Source organism: Alosa pseudoharengus, unplaced genomic scaffold (assembly GCF_046254945.1).
Source record: "Alosa pseudoharengus isolate Yale_2024_CS ecotype anadromous, Long Island Sound unplaced genomic scaffold, YU_APseudo_1.1 YU_APseudo_1.1_scf_9, whole genome shotgun sequence".
Taxonomy (NCBI): domain Eukaryota; kingdom Metazoa; phylum Chordata; class Actinopteri; order Clupeiformes; family Clupeidae; genus Alosa; species Alosa pseudoharengus.
In genome coordinates this window covers 11,092,030-11,109,634 of record NW_027468881.1, presented here as the reverse complement: position 1 = coordinate 11,109,634, position 17,605 = coordinate 11,092,030, and the positions used below count along the sequence as shown (strand labels likewise).

Below are 17,605 nucleotides of genomic sequence, written 5' to 3'. Positions count from 1 at the left end.
GTAGGCCAGACACAGTTCTCTGTGAATATCTTGAGAACTGTAGGGCCTAGGATGACCATTTTGTTTCCGTATATTTGCCTCCAGGGGTCATGTTAACCCATTTCATGTGCACACATGTGCACAAACAGATACACACGCACACACACACATTCACAGTAATCATACGTATGACATATACTCACACAGTAGACATATGTACGCTTCCATGCACAGGCACATACGCAGGCACACACACAAGCACGCACACACACACACACACACACTCACACACACACACACCCACACACATAACATAAACATAACACAAACAATCAAGAATTTCTCAGAATTATGAACAGGCAAGATGAAGGTGGGGTTGTATAAAATGAATTTTACATGTGAAATCTATGAACTAATCATGTTTTGGGACTTGTTGTCTAGCAGATACCAGTGAGAATTGAGTGTGGATAATGCAATTTAGTGAGATAGTTAGAATCATATAGGCCTTTCAGCGTGATTTCTTTTTGTGGAAAAAATGTGCTGGACTGGGCGGCGGTCATATTTTGTACCGCTCTGCGGTACATCTAGTTCATGGGTTTCATCAGGTCCCTTTCCACAGGTGTATAAAATCAAGCACCTTAATTATCAATGCAGACTGCATGGTGCTTGATTAATACACCTGTGGAAAGGGATCTGATGAAACCCATGAATACAGGCATAATAATGGCCCAATCACTTGTCTGTCCACTGACCTGCATTTCTCTGGTGTACAGCGGAGATGGAGCATGCCCAGAGGGTTCTGGACATGGATGCGGGCCAGCAGCTGAAGATGAGGGAGAGACAGCGCTTCTTTGAGGAGGTCCTCCAGCACGACGTAGACGTCTACCTGTCCACATCGCACCTCCAGATCGACAACAAGAAACGTCAGTTTCAATCCATCTTCAACAGAACCAATGCTGATAGCGAATGTCTGAAGAGTGCAGACACACACACACACACACATACACACAGGGATGGGCAGTATTTATAATTCATGTATTTAAAATACATTTCAAATATAAAACATTTTGTAATTTGTATTCACACACACACAGACTCACACACACACACACCATATTTAGATTAGAGTGCCTTTATTGTCACTACACAGTTGTCCAACGAAATATATGAGTGATGCATACAGTGAAGACACAAGAAATAGAATCTTCAAACAGATTCAACACATACATACAGCGGGGAAAATAAGTATTGAACACGTCAACATTTTTTTCAGTAAGTATACTTCCAATGAGGCTATTTGCATGAAATTTTCACCAGACATTAGTATTAACTCATATCCCATATAAAAAGATCCAAACATTAAAGTCCGTAGGTAGAGTTATGTGTAATAAAGTGGAATGACACAGGAAAAAAGTATTGAACACGGCTGCTGAAATTTCTTAAATACTTTGGGGAAAATCCTTTATTCGTAATAAGAGCTTCAAGGCATTTCCTGTATGACGAAACTAATCAGTTACAGTATTCTGGTGTGATTTTGGCCCATTCTTTTAAACTGATAGTCCTTTAATATTGAATATTCCAGGGGTTCCTCTTGTGAATCCTGATCTTTAGTCAACTTCCAAAACTGTTCAATTGGATTAAAGTCAGGGCCTTGATTTCCTTTCTCTGAAACCAATTGAGAGTTTTCTTTGCTGAATGGTTTGGATCATTGTCCTGCTGGAAGGTCTAGCCATGTCTCATCCTCATTGTCCTGGTGGATGGCAAGATTCTCCCGGAACAAAATGACTCTATTCATCATTCCTTCAACTGTATGAAGTCTGCCAGTACTATAAGATGATGCCACCACCTCCAAACCTCACTGGTGGTAGGGTATTTTTAGGGTGATGCACAATGCCATTTCTCCTCCAAATATGGTGTGTAGTATGACATCCGAAAAAGTTCAATTTTGCTCTCGCCTGACCAGAATACATTCTCTCAGTATTTCATAGGATTGTCCAAATGTTGTGTAGCAAACTTTCAACGAGCTTTGACATGTTTTTCTTCAGCAATAGAGTCATGCGGGATGAGCGTGCATAGAGGCCATGGCGGTGGAGTACATTACCTATGATTTTCTCTGTAACAATTGTACCAAGTCTTTCTGGAGCTTTCTCTGAGTGGTCCTTGGTTCTTGGGCTACTCTTCTGTCTATCCTTCTGACTTCCTGGTCAGAAATCTTGCAAGGAGATCCTGTGCATGGCCAGTTGATGATGCAGTAATGTTCCTTCCACTTGCAGATAATGGCTCCAATACTGCTTGCTGGATGCTTCTGAAGTTTTGATGTGCATATGTAACCAGTTCCATTGATATATTTTGCAACAATAAGGTTGCAAAGGTCTTGGGAGAGCTCTTTGCTTTTACCCATCATGAAATGTTTCTTGTGTGACACCTTGGTAACAAAAAAACTTTTTAAAGCCCACCAGTATGTACTAACCCAGATTATATCAATTTACACAGATAGGAGAGATTATTTCTCTAACTACTTATAGATTCCAGTTTGTTCTTGGCCATTCCTTGCCTTTATGTACTGCTTTTTCTTAGCGTGCTCAATACTTTTTCCCTGTGCCATTCCACTTTTCTTGTCATAACTTGTAACACTTTTAGACATTAATGTTTGGATTTTTATATATGTGTGGATTACCTAAATTAATACTAATGTCCGGTGAAAATTTAATGTGAATAGTCTCACTGGAAGTTAGGGGTGTAACGGTACACAGAAGTCACGGTTCGGTTCATACCTCGGTTCGGACATCACGGTTCGGTACGAGTTCGGTACAATGGAGGGAAAAGCAAAACAAAAATGCAGAAAGCATTTTTTTTTTTGTACATGTCTCAGGCTGTACCACCTAGTGTCATACAGTCTCTTCCCTGAGCTATCTGAACAGCCTGAAGTGTGTAAGATGTAGTCTAAACAGTACAATAAGTACCCAGACTCCATCTGTAACTTGTAAACAAAATAAGACAATCAGCTATAAAACTGAAAATAGGCCTACAGCATCTCTTATTTCTGAAAGTGCAAATTACATAGAAAAATTATTTTTAAAAATCCACTTAAGCAAGACCTTCAACATCTGTGTTTAGTTGTATATGGAAGGGTCTACAATTTGCCTCAATATTTTTTTGTATTGTGTGTAAAGTAATAATCTAGCCTACTAACTGTGAAAATATCACAATATTTTGCCTTTTTAAAAAAAAACGAAATTGCTCCTTTTATTCCATAAACAGACTACAACTAGAAGTCACGTGACTTTGCCCTTTGACGTTAAAGGGGTGGTTCAGGATTTTGGACATAAGACCTCATTTCCAAGTAAGCAAGTGTGATATTTATCAGTGGAGACCGTTTTCAACACGTTTCATCCAGTCCTTGTAATTGCAGAGTTCGCAGGTGCTAGGCTAGCGCAAGTCAACGGTATGTGCTAGCCTGCCACTAAAGACAGTCTTACCCACTACAAAGTACACCCGAGGCAAATTCCAGACAATCGATGTAAATGTCTGTGTTGATAGAATAGTGTAAGAAATACAAGTACCCTCGCATCGCGTTGCAATAGTTATACTTTGGTCCCTGAAGTTGGTAGTAGTCATTTTGCATCTCAGCAGCGGACTGATATTACCAAGGCTACTACTAAGTATCCCCATTGGAGTGCGCTTTACTGTTTACTTTTCGGCGCAGTACTACTAACCGGAGCAAGTATAATTCCGTCGTGGTAAGAAACTAGTCTCTCAAAATGTAATGCGATCGTTGAAATGCAAGGATAGAATAACGTTAGAAATAACAGTATCAATACAGACATTTACATCGATAGTCTGGCGTTATAATTTATTTGCCTCGGGTGTACTGTGGAGTGGGTAAGACTGTTTTTAGTGGCAGGCTAGCACATACCGTTGACTTGCGCTAGCCTAGCACCTGCGAACTCTGCAATTAGAAGGACTGGATGAAACGTGTTGAAAACGGTCTCCACTGATAAATATCACACTTGCTTACTTGGAAATGAGGTCTTATGTCCAAAATCCTGAACCACCCCTTTAACTCACCGTAGCATGGTTTGTTTATTAGCCTGGTTAGCGTTGTCACTTTATTTTGCTGTCTATGCACTTAACACTACCAGCTCCTCATGTGAGAAGTTACAAGTTACCCCAACATAAAGGTAATTACCACGCGATTTACATAGCTTTCTGTCATTACGAAATCATTTAATTTAAGCCATAGGTTTTGGCCCTATTTGTATGTGTATCCAAAGGCTGCTGAAGCGCAGGTTAAGTTTTTTTCCCCCTCGTTTTTAGTGATTGGTAGCCTACATCATCTGGGTGATGGCTTCGAATATGTGTAGCATTTTTTCCACTCACATACCCAACAACTGCTGATCAACGCCGACACACAGTTTCATCTTATCCACCACTCTTTCGCCTGTACTAACGTTACTGTAACTGAAGTTCTCAAACGTACGATCTTGGAGAGACCAGCGGATCCTCTAACTCTTGTGGGTCTAACCTTAGTGCTGCTAATGACTGACGGACTCGACCGACGACCTGACAAAAAAAACATAGGCGCCAATCAGAGCTTCAGAGCTAAGGCGAGGCTAAAGATTGCGTTAGGTGTTGCTAAAGAACTCCCGTAACTCTCGCTACTTAACAGTAATTGCGCATGACATTAATTAATCCGCACACGAGTTTTATTTATTTTTATACCGTGTATTCTCCATGTAAATTCATGCACCGAACCGTGACGCCCGTACCGTTTCGGTTCAATACGAATACATGAACCGTTACACCCCTACTGGAAGTATACTTACTGAAAAAAATATTGACGTGTTCAATAGGGGAGACCGGGGCTGGTTGGAACAAGGGCAGGTTGAGACACTGTTAATATCCAGGCTACTAGAGGGAGCTGCAACAAAATTCCAACACTAAACTGACGGCCTTATTGAGTAGAGTAAACTCACGTATGTAACTGGTCTCCAGGTCATTAACCCTTTAGGTGAGAACAACTTTTTGATTTTGTAGTGTCAAAACTTAGAATATGCACCTCCCACTAAATACATCCTAGAAGGGTAATAGTTAGGGATATATAAAAAATATTCATTATAATTGATTGCTAGGGGACTCATCTACAATTTAAAATGAAGTTTAAAAACCTGAGGTGACCGATATTAGCAGGCTAACAGCATTGGTGCAAAAAAGTTTGACCTAATGTGGGCGGGGCAGGTTGGCACACTGATTTTGGGGTTGGTTGGCACATACATTCTCTTTGGCTATTTTGTGACAAATCTATAAACTTTGTATTTTACACATAAAAACATCATCAATCTTTATTTTAACATTGTTATTGTAATTACTGAACATAGTTTTACATTTGGAAGCATTTCAGACATTTTTAAACATTTGAAGTAAAAAAAAAATCGGTAGGGACCAAATTGGTCTTGACGGTGGGCCCTACTGAATAAAAACACAGAAAAGAAATCAGCAAAGCCCTACAGGTAGTGATATAGATGAGCACTTCAAACAAAAGCAAAAGGAGTACTGCAAAGGACTATAACATAGGTGTTCCAACCAACCCCGACTACATGTGCCAACCAACCCCGTGCATGGGGCAGGTTGGAACACGTGCACAACACCACTTTAATCATGTATAACTCAAAACAAGGGATCATTTGTTGACATTGAATGTATACATTTTGTAGCTGAGATCCCAAGCTTTCAGTTAATCACAATTTGACCATTTCAACGCATTGTAAGACGGAGAAATATAACCGAGAGTGAAAAGTGTTCCAACCAGCCCCGGTCTCCCCTACTTATTATCCCCGCTGTACATATTTAAGAGCAGTATTGTGGGGGACATTATGAGCATTTTGGAACATTTCCTTCCTCGCCCTTACCAGTTATTGCGTAATAAGCAGAGCTAACACATAGCTATGTGTTATGTCTAAGGTATTTGTTGTGGTTATTGAAGGTATTTGCTGTGTAACTTGCGCCAAGATTGTCTACAACTTAGCCAACCACCCATAGCACATTGTGAATACCATTCAGTCAGATCTGTTTAAGCAATAAGCCCCGAGAGGCCGTAGGTTACACTGATTTTAGAACAGCTAAGGGTTTCGTCCTTGTTTAGTCCTTTATTCTTTTATACTGTAAAAAGTATAAAAGAACAAGTAAGAGCTAAAAGAGCAATGTGGATGTAGTAGGTTAAACAAGCAAATGTGCACCCAGATATGCACCAATACCTGCACACAGACATACTGTATATAAATAAGAATAAAGAGCAATGAGTAGTAAGCAAAATTTGTGCCAATTACAATCAGCTGGTTCAAGTGAATGGTTGGAACACATCAAGTCATAGCCATGTGTCAACATGGAGGGGAGGGGTGGGGAGGGGTGGGGTGGGATGGGGGGGGCATTGAGGGTTGAACAAATTACAACCATAAGTATAATCATCATATGAACATTGCATTGGTATAGAAAAATAGGTTCAGAAAGTGTGGCCAAAGTAGCAAATATTCAAAAACCTTTGAAGGAAGGACCTTTGTGCAGGGATAGAAGGTGGCATGGGGTGAGTAAAGGAGCAAAAACTAACTTATCTAGTTTAAAAAGTGTCATAGCTTAGTCTAGGGTGTAGTTGTTTTGAATACTGTTTACATGCTCACATACAAGCATGTATGACAACCCCTCCATGACATAAGACATTAGCTACAGTTAATACTTTGTAGTACATCCACCTTTTTCAATCTGTATTTTATAATTCCATAGTATTCTACAACGTTTGAGCGATGGCTCAAAGAAGGATTATTGTGACAAGTCAGTGTTTTCCTGGCAATTCTCTGTAAATCAGGTTTCTTCATATCATCTCACCACTCTCTTTCAGTTATTTAACCATTTAGCATACCATTTTCCAGTTTGTAACAAGTGACTATTTTGGACAGCAGTGAACAGAATATGATTCTGCGTATGCCATGTGATATGTGAACTGCAGCTCCTATGGGGAGTATCTCATCAATGGAGGTGAATGTGGACCTGCTGGAGCAGATGGACCTGATGGATATCTCCGATCACGAGGCCCTGGATGTGTTCCTCAACTCTGGGAGTGACACCGGCCCGCTGGCCTCACCCCTACCAGGTATTGTGTAATAAGCGGTGTGTTTGAGACTGATAAAGTAACTGCTCACATAGCTATCCCCTGTGTCATGTCTAAGGTACTTTTTGTGGTTATTATTAATTGCTGTGTAGCATGTGCCAAGATTGTTATGTCTTGAATCACAACATAGCCAACCCACCATAGCACATTGTGAATACCATTCAGGCAGATCTGTTTAAGCAACAAGCCCTGAGAGGCCGTAGGTTACACTGATTTCAGAACAGCTAAGGGCCGTAATTTAGCACGACGCGCAAGCAGATAGCTGTTCTAAAGTCAGTGTACGGACTACTTAGAGTAGCATCTGTCTCTCATATGCAATCATGCCATATGTATCAAAAGGAAGGAAAGGAGTAGAAAATCCAGATATTTCTCTTAAAATGGGGAGTGAAAATAAAAAGTTCTATTTCAGTATAGTAATGCAGTATTTGTACTTTCCATCTCTGATCCCAGTAATGACAGGTTTCATCTCTCGAAAAGTTACATATAGTTTAACATTACAGTTTTTACACTGAATATGTATTTGATACACTAGCATTCATAGTAATAAATGCAGCCCTTTATAAGTTCAAGTCGTGTATGCTTTATGCATTGTTCTGTTTGCCAGACGTGTGCGATGAAGATGATGATGACGATGAGGATGAGAATGAGCTGATTTACAAGGACGGAGTGGGCCCTCAGGGATCCATCAGGCGACGCCCCGGTTCTAAGAACCGAGGGTCATCCGGGTCCACAGGCTCAGCTGACCCAGACAGCCAGGACACAAGTGAGGGCGGGGATTACACACCCGTCATCCAATCGGACGAGGAGGAGGTGCAAGTCGACACGTTCCTCTTCTCCGCTACGTCATCAGGGAAGGAGGAGGAAGAGGAGGAGGAGAATGAGGAATGAGAGATTTTGAATAGGTGTGACGGTTATCCAACTACAGTTAGCAGAGTGTGAGAAGGTCACGTGTGATCCTCGTTAGCTTCCTCCCCTTTCTTTCCCACAGACAGTGTTGTACCCTTGCCAGTCTCTTCAGAGAAACTTCAAGGCCGACCGCAAAAGAACTGGTAGATGCCATGCCTTCTTCTCTAGGCTGGCACAATAGCAGCCCTGTGGGACACAGCAGTCTACTCATGCGCCAAGCTTTTCAAATGCCACTGTTATGTAATTGCAAATTTCACAAGTCGAAACAATGATGCCCTTCAACTGCCATGCATATTTTATTCTCGCAATTTTCTTTTAATAACACTTTATTATGGGTGTAACAGTTCACAAAAAATAATTGGCTAAACTGACATATGGTCCACCATTTAATATGTTTGTGTGGGAACTCAAATTTTAAACATAATTCAATGGCAAAAGAACCTGTTGATTGCTGGTAAAGACTGCATCCGGTACACATCTGCATTGAACCTAACGTCCTGTACTAAACAGTTCGGTATGAATACGTGTACCTTTACACCCCTACTTAATTAGGTGTCATATTAACGTTTTATGGCCAGAGTAAAAAAAAATACATGAAGAGAAGCAGAGTTATGTGTGGTTAATCAATTACCATGAGTGGTTTATTATTTAGTGGTTAAATGTATTATTCATCTCACAAGTAGATCCCAGTGTTGTAACAGCAAAACAAACAGACAGAAATCCTGACAGCTGACTGCCAAATGACATGAAAATATTTTGTCTATCTGAGAGGAGTCTATACTTTTCGTTTCCTGAGACATATTTGACCTTAAACAGGAACTCTGTTGACATGACACATGCGATGGGGAAGATCATTTGCAAGAAGGGGTTGCTGTCTGTTTGGCAGTTTTCTCATCAGAAGCCAACCACTGAAACTGAGCTCAGGAGGAACTGAACAAAGTGTGTCAGTCCTTTGAGCCTGCGGGGTGGGAGGCAGAAAACCAGGTACTGTCTCAGCTAGAGGGTGGCAAACTGCGTGGAAGAGCTGAAATGGCTTAAGTATTAAGGGCCGTTCACACCAAGAATGAGAACTATAATGATAAGTATTGCTCTAGCTAATATGAATGACAATGTCCACACATGAACTATAACATTAGCTGATCCACAATATATGCGGCTCTTTGTCAAGCGGATGTCCGACCCTTTGGGTAATATGCTGCTTATATGCGTACATTATGTGTGAACGACACCGATGCACATGAACAGTGGCTGAACAGATTAAACGTGGTTGAACCCGCACATGAACAGAATCTCTGCATGTTCTTCACTTCGTTCAGACATTTACATGGAGAGTAGTGTAAGAGAGTTCCAAATGTCTGGTGATGTTCAGATATACGAATAGATATATGAATATATATATATATATATATATATAGATATAGATATATGAATACGGCCCAACCGCTTGACATCCACAGAACATGCAGACTTACACCTATGTCTGAAGCAGCTATTAACAACATGAAGAACAATATTGTCAGGGTCACTTTCATTTATCGTTATAGTTAACGTTCTTGGTGTGAATGACCCTTTACTTCTTTCATTTTTCTTGGCCTTTCAGCCTCAGTGTTTGTGATTCATCGATTTCTCATTGATTTACTTCAATTTGCATTGAATCATTACACATGCTGTACAGGACTCAAAGCCATTGCTTACAGAACCTCACACACAATTGCTTTACACTCTCAAGACAGCTCTCTTTACTGTATTATGTGATCTACGTGTATCTACGTAATATGTGTGGGACAATTTAATGAGCATGGGTCTGAATAACTTTACTTTTGAATGCATGCCATTATGTAAACATTTCACAGAAAGAGTACTTTCCTTTGTAGCGTATAAGTGCTTGAAGTGAAGCATGTCGCCTTGATAAAGCAGACGGCTCATTCCAACATCATGAAAAAAAAATTGGCATGGAAAGTGGTTTGGTCAGATTTTGCAGCAAGGATAGTGTGGCATGAGTTTAAGCCTATAACTTCTGTTATAAAAACTGTTTTTGTATTGCCATGTCTTTGTAAGTGTATGTGCGTGTGGATGTGTAGTTGTGTAAATGTTACTGCGTGTGTGTGTGTATGTGTGTGTTTCCAAAAGAACACTGCGTGTATGGTGTGTCGGTGTAAAAAAAAAAACAGTTGTACGTTTCCCTCCCCACCTACCATCTTCAGGATGAAGAAATAAACATGTCCATACATATCCAATATGTCCACTTGTCTTCATCATTCACATTTGTATGAAAGAGAGACCACTTTAGTATGTGACCTGAAATCCTCATTAAAAATAATTTCCCATCGATTACAGGTAAGCAGCTCCTCCAAAACATCAAATTAGACATGGTTCTGATCTGGGCCTAACTTGTTTGGATTGTTTCTAATGAAATAATAATAGCCATCCTTACAACAGAAGACTTTGAAGATTTGGGAAAGATTCTTGAAAGATAGTCTTTTGAGTAAAGCTTGAATGGGGGGCATTAGTTAAAAGACTCCAATCTTTCAAGAATCTTTCCCAAATCTTGTCAAAGTATTCTGATGTATGGATCATTAGGCTACATGTTCTTCATCTCATAGCCCTTATTATGACCGCCGCGCATATAGGTTTAGTCAGATTTTTTTTTTTTTTTTTTTTTCGCATGTCCAAATTTCCGTCAAGGATTCCCGGGACACTGTAAGACCGGGGTACACGAAACTTGGTGGGCATGTAACCCCACATGGATAGCATGGAACCTCCTGTTTCCGTTTTGATCTGTAGCCCCCCCGCTGGACTGGACCCCCCAAAAGGAGGGTAGGGCAGACACAGTTTTCTGTGAATATCTCGAGAACCGTAGGGTTTAGGAGGACCATTTTTTTTTTGTATGTTGATCTCAAAGGGCCATGTCAACCCATTCTATAACCACTCATTTCATGTATAGCGCCACCTAGTTAAACACAAAAAAGTAAAAATGAGGTGTTGTAATCGCAGGTATCTGTGACCTAACATAGTCAAAACCGCACGAAATTGGAAGTGTAGGATCATTATGACACCCTCTGAATGCACGCCAAGTTTCTTGGAATTCTGTTCATGGGGGGCCACACAATAAATGAATTTATGTTACTATACACCAACTGGCCTGTAGGTGGCCGGAGACAGTTTTCTGTGAATATCTCGAGAACCGTAGGGCCTAGGAGGTCCACCTTTTTTTGTATGTTGGTCTCAAGGGGGCATGTCAACCTATCCCATTACCACTTATTTCATGTATAGCGCCACCTAGTTAAAAATTAAAAAGCAAAACATTAGGTGTTTTCATCACAATATCTCTGGCTGACATGGTCAAAACTGCACGAAATTGTGTAGTTGTGTAGAAAAGTGTAGGATCATTATGACACCCTCCGAATTCATGCCAAGTTTCGTGGATTTTCGTTCATGGGGGGCCTTACAATAAAATAATTTATGTGTACATTTAGTGACCGTACACCAACAAGGATTCCCGGGACACTGAAAGACCGGGGTACACGAAACTTGGTGGGCATGTAACCCTACATGGATAGCATGGAATCATCGCTTTTCGTTTTGATCTGTAGCCCCCCCGCTGGACTGGACCCCCCGAAAGGAGGGTAGGGCAGACACAGTTTTCTGTGAATATCTTGAGAACCGTAGGGCCTGATGACCAATGTTTTGCATATGTTTGCCTCCAGGGGTCATGTAAACCCATTCCATATGCACACATGTGCATAAACAGATACACACGCACACACAAACATTTACAGTAATCCTACGTATGACAGATACTCACACAGTAGACATATACGCATGCATGCACATGCACACACACAGGCACATAAACAGGCAAACACACAAGCACATGCACATGCACGCACACACACCCACCCACACACACATAAACATAAACATGTACATGCACACAATTCAAGAATTTCTCAGAATTATGAACAGGCAAGATGGGGGTGGGGTTGTATAAAATGTATATTACATGTGAAATCTATGAACTAATCATGTTTTGGTACTTGTTGTCTAGCAGATACCAGTGAGAATTGAGTGTGCATAATGCAATTCAGTGAGACAGTTAGAATCATATATGCCTTTCAGCGTGACTTATTTTTGTGGAAAACATGTGCTGGACTGGGCGGCGGTCATATTTTGTACCGCTCTGCGGTACATCTAGTTTAAGCTTACTTGTGCCAAGGTGTGTGTTTATAAAAGATGCATGTGAAAGTAGTAGTGCTTCAGTGATATTGTGACATATTTCTATAAATGTGACATAGCAGAACATTACATATATTTTGCAATATATTTACCTTATATGAGTGCAAATATATGTCCATAGACATATATTTGCAATATATTGGTATTCCTAGTATGCGTACAAATACATAACTTATCATATATTAACATATATGCAACTGACATATATTTGTAATATATTTGTATATCTGGGAAAAATATATGACATATATAAAAACGGCCAATTTTGCTATATTTTGAAATATATTTGACATGTATGTGTATATATGTGACTTATATGTGCGAGGCATACATTGACATATACATAATATATGTACTTTACATATATTGCCATATATCACATTTTTGTATGTAACATGCCTTATTTCGTGGACAGAATGACTTTCGTGTGACGAAATACATATATTCATTACGAAACCATGTTACATCGTAACGCCTTTTGTCCACGGAATGCATAAATTGGTTTGCATTGTGTCCACGAAACACTGAAGAGAGCACATCATTTCGTGGACGAAATTGACTGGTGGCCTTTTCCTTTCGTGGACATAATGCTGAATGCAGTATTCACTGTCGTAGACGAAATGTTTGGTCAAAAGTAATTCTGTCTACGTAAATACGGAATGCAACTACACGCATCATTCTGTGCATCCTATTTCAATTTCGTCCACAGAAGTATTGTGTTGTGTTACAGAAGGCATTCCGTCCACGCAATAGTAACTTAACAACTTACGAAATGCATTCAGTGACATAAGCTTTCATTCTGTGGACGAAATGCATAATAGAATCACCTACAATACATTTCGTGAGTCAGCAGTTTACGAAATGAATTATGTGCAGGGGCGCAGCTACCTATTTTTTGAGGGGTATGCAACAACAATATTGGCGCCCCCAGCCCCCCCCCCCAAAAAAAAAAAAAAAAAAAAAAAACACAAACAACTAAAGCAAAACAAAAGGCCAATAATTTACACTATTACTGTGCATTAGTATGTATTGAATATGTTTTTAAAGAAATGCTGCCAATTTGATGTTTAACTTGATGTTATACTTGATAAGAATTGATAAATGGTGCATTGTCACTTTAAGAGAGTCTAAACGGTTCTCATAACGTCCTTTTGCCAGCTATTGTTCACAGGCTGATAGGCCTACTAGCCTTGTTTGTTTGCACCACATTGACAACACAATATTAAAGGCACCATATGTAAGATTGTGGCCAAAACTGGTACTGCAATCACTTTCAAAATACTGAAGAGCGGTGTATCCCCTCCCCTCCCCCTCCCCCCTGACTCGAGGTTGCCAACCCTGATGGCGAAACACTACTGACTTCGTGATTAGTAGATAGGTGGAGGGTGGCGCATCAGGCCAAAACACAACATGACATGACAAAACACAACATCAACATCAGTTGAGGGCTGCAACTTCACTTTTTAAATGACAATATCCTGGCCGGACTACTGTTGTCAGTGATATAAGTATTTGAAATGAACATGATTTCTTAATGTCTAGTGACATATCAGGGCCATTTTATGATTAAATGAAATATTTTTCTTACATACGGTTCCTTTAAGTTATTACAAGGAGCCTTAATTGTTAGGATATGGAAACATGTAATGAGTTGCTGCTAGCGTGACATTTCTGTTTGCAGTTGGCTATTAAAAGTGCAGTATGTAGCCACCTAGCGTGGTAGCCACCTAGCTATCTGAATGGAATAGGCTATGTTTCAATCGGCATTATGCTTAACAAACGCTAGTTAATCTGTTAACATTTATATTTGCAAGCCTCCAAGCACATACGTCATCACTTTAAATCCTACCTGTTGCCTTTCACCGTCCACTTATTTAACTGCTGTTGCATTCCTTGACATGCCATCTCCTTTTCCCTCTTTCTTTTTCAATTTTTAGCCGCCAACTGCATTTTTGTTGTTGTTGCTGTATCCATCTTTTTCCATAGACGGCAATTCACTACTCGTAGGCCTATCTGCTCGCTCAGCGCTGACGGCGCCCCGACTCCCTTTTCTATGTCAAAATTCTATGATGGAATCTTATGAGATATAGGCGCCTACTCTAGGTTAGTCCTCTAAAATGTTATAGAACATTGAGAAAATGTTGAAATGATTTAGAAACGGACAGCAGTAGCTACATATAGAAAATACCAAATATATTATTTTATTTTATTTTACCATCGCTTTGGCGCCCCCATGGTGCTGCGCCCCTATGCGCCGCATATAGCACATACCCACTTTTTGCGTCACTGATTATGTGTCACGATAATTTCATTACGTGGACAAAATGCACAACAGAATCACGAAATCAGTTTTGTGACCTGATGCAATACATTTCGTGAGTCAGCAGTTTACGGAATTAATTGTGTCACGGTCATTTCATTAGGCCTACGTGGACGAAATGCATAACAGAATCACAAAATCAGTTTTGTGACCTGCTACAATACATTTCGTGAATCAGCAGTTTACGGAATTAATTATGTGTCAGGATAATTTCATTACGTGGACGAAATGCATAACAGAATCACAAAATCAGTTTTGTGACCTGCTGCAATACATTTCGTTAGTCAGCAGTTTACAGAATGAATTATGTGTCATGATAATTCCATTATGTGGACGAAATGCATAACAGAATCACGAAATCACTTTTGTAACCTGCTAAAATACATTTCGTGAGTCAGCAGTTTGCGGAATGAATTAGCCAGAGGGCTGAAATGTGGTCAGTTCAGAGGTACTTGTTATCCGGCAGAAATATAAAACAGTATTCTAGCCTCTGTACCTCTGTGCCAGTACTTCCCACAGCTATTCTGATTGTTCCCAAGGTCTCAGCTTTCTGAAGAGACCAAGCATTTAATGGTAGGCCAAACTAGGTGGGAACAGTGGCCTCTGAAGTAGGTACAGTGCAATTTCGAGGGGGAAAAGTCTAAAAATGGCCATCCTATATGAAGTTAAAATAAGCTGCAAATGTATTCTATTCTGCATATTCTAGTTTAAGGATAGGTTACACCCTATATGATAGGCCTACAAAATAATTACTACTCTCAGGTGTAGAACAAAATCTTCTCACACCTTTTCTTTAGGATTCAGATCAGGGTGCAGTGTTGGGTGTGGAACTATGGGGAGGCTGCCCAGTACACAAAAGGGTCACAGTTTCATTGTGCTGACTGTTGTTTAGCACCAGCCTCACAAGCTCGGATAAGCACCCGCCTTCAGCCTTTTAGATAGCTAGCATAGTTAGCTAATCACTGCTAATGTCCAAATGATATTGGCACTGGGTGGCCAGTTATTGTTATTAATATCCAGCTTAAATGATTACAAATTTAATAACCATTCATTGCACTGTGGATGCTAGCACCATCATGCTAGCACCACAGATAGCATGCAGTTCTAGCCAAATCCGGTCATGCTTGACCGACATATGACTTTTGAGGACAAAAACTAAAATCTAAAGACTAAATGATCTCTGTAATAAAGGGATCAGTGTGATAAAACAAGCCAAACAAGAAACATTTTCAAAAAACTGCAAGCAAGATGAAAGTGTGCAGCGAGCACTTAGGCCTACAAGTTGCTCCCCAATATAAATATAGTATAGTAACTAGTGTGACCTGAGGTGCTGTGCGTGTTCATTCCAACCGTCGGTGATTGCTCTTAGATTGGGAAGCTCAGCCTCCTCTAAAATATCCTGGAAAATCCCATCAAATAACACTATTACATTAGCTTCAAGCCTACTATTCAAACTAGAACATAGAACATTTACTAGTTTGCTTAAAGTATAGTTCTCAGTACTTACAAGTTTACTATTATAAACTGAAAGTGGGCCAATTTAGTCCAAAGAAGTATAAATATAGTACATGTACAAGTGTACCACAAGTACATTTATACTAATAAACTTACTACTTTAGGTAAACTTGGGAATTATACTTCAACTGCACTTCAGTTTACTTGATAAAATTAACTTTAAGTAGGCCTATACCTTTTTTGGTAAGGGTAATTTACACATTTACACAACTCACTAAAAAAACAAAGTTTTAGAAATTGGTGTGAGGGAATTGTAGATCAGTAGCCTACAATGCCCAAGAGCAAAAATCTGGTCTGCATGTGTCTTTATTGCAGTTGCTTGAAAAACTTGCATGTTAGCTATCACTTTTGGTTAGCATGTTGTTATGGCTGCAAAATACTCCCTCATTTTCTCAATGATACCAGTGTTTTTTCAAACCACTGGCCCCTTGGCCAACTTTGCTTGTGCCAGGCATGAATTCAATTCAATTCAATTCAAGTTTATTTATAGCACATTTCATATGGCATACACAGACTCAATGCGCTTTTAGAAAAACATTATCAAATAGACATTTAAAACACATTGATAGTAAAATAAAATAAAAATAAAAAGTTAAAATGGTAATAGAAATAAAAGTTTCTGATAAAAATAATAAAAATGAAAGTCGCCACACCAGCTTGGAAAGACCTTAAATTTTAACCAAAAGCTGAGGTAAATAAATATGTTTTCAGTCTGTTTTTAAAAGAATTCTATAAAGAATATAGCCTGAAAGAGAATGTGAGTCATATAATTTGCATATAGGTCCGATCAGATCAAGTCTCAACAGTTTAGCTTTCTTCAAGGACTGAAGATTGGAACAGACTTTCTCAGGCAATATGATACCTGTGAAGATGGATAATTAACCCCTTGAAACAGAGAGTGTCTATGATGACTAGGCTTATGAATTATGTATGCATTTGTTTTCAGGTTAATCTTGCACAGTGCATGGTATTTGAAATAATACCTCTCTTTTTGTTTGACTCAACTTCAGGTTGTCAGTGTTAACAGTAAAGCCAGCTGCATATGTTTTTCATCTCATGAGACCCAAGGTTAGGTTCTATTACAGACTAGGTTTAAAACAGAACGCACAGCTTTAGTTAGTACTCAGCCTGTTGCTAAAACACTAACTAAAATCCAAGCCAGGTGGATGTGACCCTTGTTCATCAACCATAGCCTCTCTCAGGGGCGCCTGCAGGAATTATTGCTATGGTACGCACTGAATCCACTAATCACATTTTTTACACAAAGGATTTAAATATTTCACAAAGAAAGACTGCCTATACAGTGCACATGCACACACACACACACATTCATTATTTATTTCAATCCACTAATCACATTTTTTACACAAAAGATTCAAATATTTCACAAAGGAAGACTGCCTATACACTGCACACACACACACACACACACACACACACACACACACACACACACATATATTTGAATTCTTTATTTCAATTTACTA

The 17,605-nt window shown here is 39.6% G+C and overlaps 1 protein-coding gene across 1 annotated transcript in view; it reads left to right on the top strand.

Moving 5' to 3' along the window:
• Window positions 1-10,284, top strand: part of LOC143114816 (dysbindin-like) — a 25,961-nt gene extending 15,677 nt beyond the window's left edge. The window contains exons 3-5 of the mRNA XM_076276600.1: window positions 753-902; window positions 6,980-7,123; window positions 7,746-10,284. Of these exons, the coding sequence (XP_076132715.1) occupies window positions 753-902; window positions 6,980-7,123; window positions 7,746-8,029 (578 nt within the window). The 3' untranslated portion in view covers window positions 8,030-10,284. The remainder of the gene's footprint in view (window positions 1-752; window positions 903-6,979; window positions 7,124-7,745) is intronic.
• The last annotated feature ends 7,321 nt before the right edge of the window (window positions 10,285-17,605 follow it).